The 3,356-nt window shown below is 31.4% G+C and overlaps 1 protein-coding gene across 1 annotated transcript; it reads right to left on the bottom strand.

Annotated features, from left to right (window-relative positions):
* Positions 1-749: 749 nt before the first annotated feature.
* Positions 750-1,208, bottom strand: LOC116110520. Its single transcript, XM_031396724.1, has one exon. It carries the CDS (start codon positions 1,206-1,208, stop codon positions 750-752), a length of 459 nt encoding a protein of 152 aa, XP_031252584.1.
* Positions 1,209-3,356: the final 2,148 nt, after the last annotated feature.

Below are 3,356 nucleotides of genomic sequence, written 5' to 3'. Positions count from 1 at the left end.
ATTTGGTTATTTTTCCTTGAAGACAAGATTCACAAGTTGGATAGGGTTTTGAACCCAATGGGCTTAAAAGCCCATTTGTTTCTAACCTGATTATCCTTTTATCTCCTGTATGACCTAATCGATAATGCCAAAGTAATTTTGGATTGATTTCATTTCGAGATCTCTTATTTGTAATGGTATTCATTATGTCATAATCATTCATTGCCAAAACATACAAACCATTTGTATTAATTGCTTTGCCAACTAATTCATTTCCAAAATAAATTAGACATTCATTTCCATTAAACTGTATTTTGTAACCAAATTTACATAAAACAGAAATAGAAATGAGATTTCTAGTTGCTTTGGCAAAATACAAAGTTCTGTACAATACAAAATGTGTTTTGATGGCAATGTCAAATGGCAAGTCCCCACTGCCTCAGCTACAACTTTTGCTCTATTTGCCATCTTCAAAATTACTTCACCTTTTAACAGTGCATAACTATTCTGCAGTGCCTGCAATGAAACACAAATTTGAGATGTAGCAGCTGAATCTAATATCTAGGAATGATCATTTGAACTAACATTTAATTCAAATTCTATAACATAAGAATGGAACATACCTGCTAGAGCTTTCTTTAAGCTCTTCAGATAAAGAGGACAATTCCTCTTCCAACGTCCATCTTTCTTGCAGTGGAAACACTGGCCTTTATCATTGACCTTTTCTTTGCCCTTCTCAGTCTTAGAAGCATCTTCTTAAAAGGCCTTTTCTATGGTCCAACTTTTAGACCTTTCTTTTGCTTCCATTGCTTCTTCTTAGTCTTACTACAAGAAGCTGCAAAAACATCCTCTTGCCCCTTTTCCTTTCTTCCCTGCTTATAGAACTGTTGAATTTCATTCGACAGTTCTGCAAGAGTGCGCTCAATCCTATTGAGATTATAATTTGTGATGAAGGGCTTGAAACTTGGTAGAAGGGATTGCAGAATCAAATTCACCTTAAGATAGTGTGGCATCACAATCTCAAGTGTATGCAATTGCCCTATAATATTACTCATTTTCATAACATGATCATCTGGGGCAACTCCCTCCCTAAGCCTCATTATGAATTGTGTCGAACACAATTCGTATTGCTTCACCACTAAGTTCTCACCATACAACTCTTGTAAATGGATTATTATCTCATTCACACTTTCCATCTTTTCATGCTCAACCTGGAGCTCAGCATTCATTGATGCTAGCATGTAGGTTCGAGCTCATGAGTCATCCTCCTACCACTTATCGAAAACTTCATTTTCTTGCGGTGTGGCATCAAGAGACAAAGAAAGTGGAAGGGGTGCTTCCAAGACATACCCGACTTTTTCGGAATTGAGAATAATTCTCAAATTCCTTAACCAATTATTAAAATTAGGTCTGATCAGCATGTTGTTATCGAGAATCCTCAAAAGCAAGTTATTGCTCATTTTCGTTAACTAAATATCACAAATACCGAAAGAGACTGCAAGGAAAAATATAAGTTTTATTATTGTCTTGTAAATTCAAACCCTTTATTGCTAATCTTATTAGCTCCCACTATTTTATTCAAATCCCATACTCCCCTAAATGATGATTTGGAAATTTTGTTGGAATAAATTTCTAGTAGGGAATCAAATTCTTATTAAATTTAATTAAACATCACATAATAGAAATCTTGGTCAATTAAATTTAACAAGTAGGAAACTATTTCATTTTATATCACTATATAAGGTATGATTCAATCCTTGCCTCTAGTTTTGGATACATTACATAATAGAAATCTTGGTAACCTAGACTAGTTAAATCAAACCTATTATGCTTTCTTAAAATAGAATTCCCATTATACCCTCACATAATAGAAATCTTGGGTATTGTGAAAATTTCTATTCAAGAACTAAGACAATTAATTCCATGTCATAAAATTAGCATCCCTCACGTAATAGAAATCTTGGGATCTCTAATTTTATGCCAAAGAATTAATTGGCCCATAATGGAAGGCTTGGATCTAATATTGTTTGTTAGGGAGATTATTAAGTTTAACCTTTTATAAAAAAAATGTTTTACATTTATCACATACATTAATTCAAATGCATCCATATAAATATAAAACATGGTGGGATGATCATGGGGTTTTGGAAAATACATCCTAATTAGGTAAACTATTCACCTAATTCTATTACTCCTTGCGGATCTTCATCCGGTGATTGATCGGATCTCCATCTTCTGTCTGGTTTTACGATTACATAAACCAATTTAGGACACGTAGGCTTGGATAACAAACTAATAATAAATTTAATTATTATCACAAGCCATTGAAAGAACATTACATGCCCAAATATCAAATATTTTTGGGAAATATAAATTTACACCCATGATCATCCCCTAATTAATATTCATCCATCACATTAATAAATATTAATTCAATCAAGGGCATATAAATAAATATTTATGCAAGTTGCAATATTTATAAATAAAGGACTTCATGTAATAAATACATAAAAACATGCCATGATTGAACAAAGGGTACATGCATAATATTACTACCCTTAAACTTATAATATCATTATATTATCCATCACATGAATATAAAGAAATATATATATAATTATTGCATGCAATAAATGTATAAAATATATCATGATTAAACCAAGGGTATATGCATAATTTTATCATCATAATATTTATAAAAAATATTATATTACCCATCACATTAAAAATCTCTCAAATCACATTCAATCAAATAAAATTAAAAAATGCAAATCTATGCATCATGCACCGATTTTTACTCAAAGATGAATCAACCAACTTGCATTCACAATACAATCCAAGTCAAATGCATTTGTAGACTATGGTATCACATATAACACTTTCAAATATGCATTTAATATATATTATTCATTTGAATCAGTTTTGACCGAATTCATCCCTTCTCAAAATCATCAAATTTGCATCAAATATGCTTATATTACAAAAATGAGACATATTCATATTTAACAAAAATGCATAAAGATGCAACAAATCAAACATGCATGTTACATATGACTTCAAGAACAAGAAATTTTGTATTCTAAATATCAAAATTTCATACAGCATGTTAACAAGCATGTTAATAAGCATGAATATCACATATCCATCATCATTTGTATTCAAAATACACAATAAATTCAACATGCATCTAAAGCAAAAACATATTCATGTCCAAACCAAGCCATTTTTCACCAAAAATGCTAGATGCATGCATGAATTTAAACATGCTCTGATACCATTGTTGGGATTCATGCATTTTGGACATGGAATTGGTGTAACATGGATGAACAAGATGATGGATGCAAGGTAGAACACAAACATAACACATAAGCCCCAAA

Source organism: Pistacia vera, unplaced genomic scaffold, assembly GCF_008641045.1.
Source record: "Pistacia vera cultivar Batoury unplaced genomic scaffold, PisVer_v2 Contig605, whole genome shotgun sequence".
In the NCBI taxonomy this organism is placed as follows: Eukaryota; Viridiplantae; Streptophyta; class Magnoliopsida; order Sapindales; family Anacardiaceae; genus Pistacia; species Pistacia vera.
This window is presented reverse-complemented; position numbering and strand designations above follow the sequence as displayed.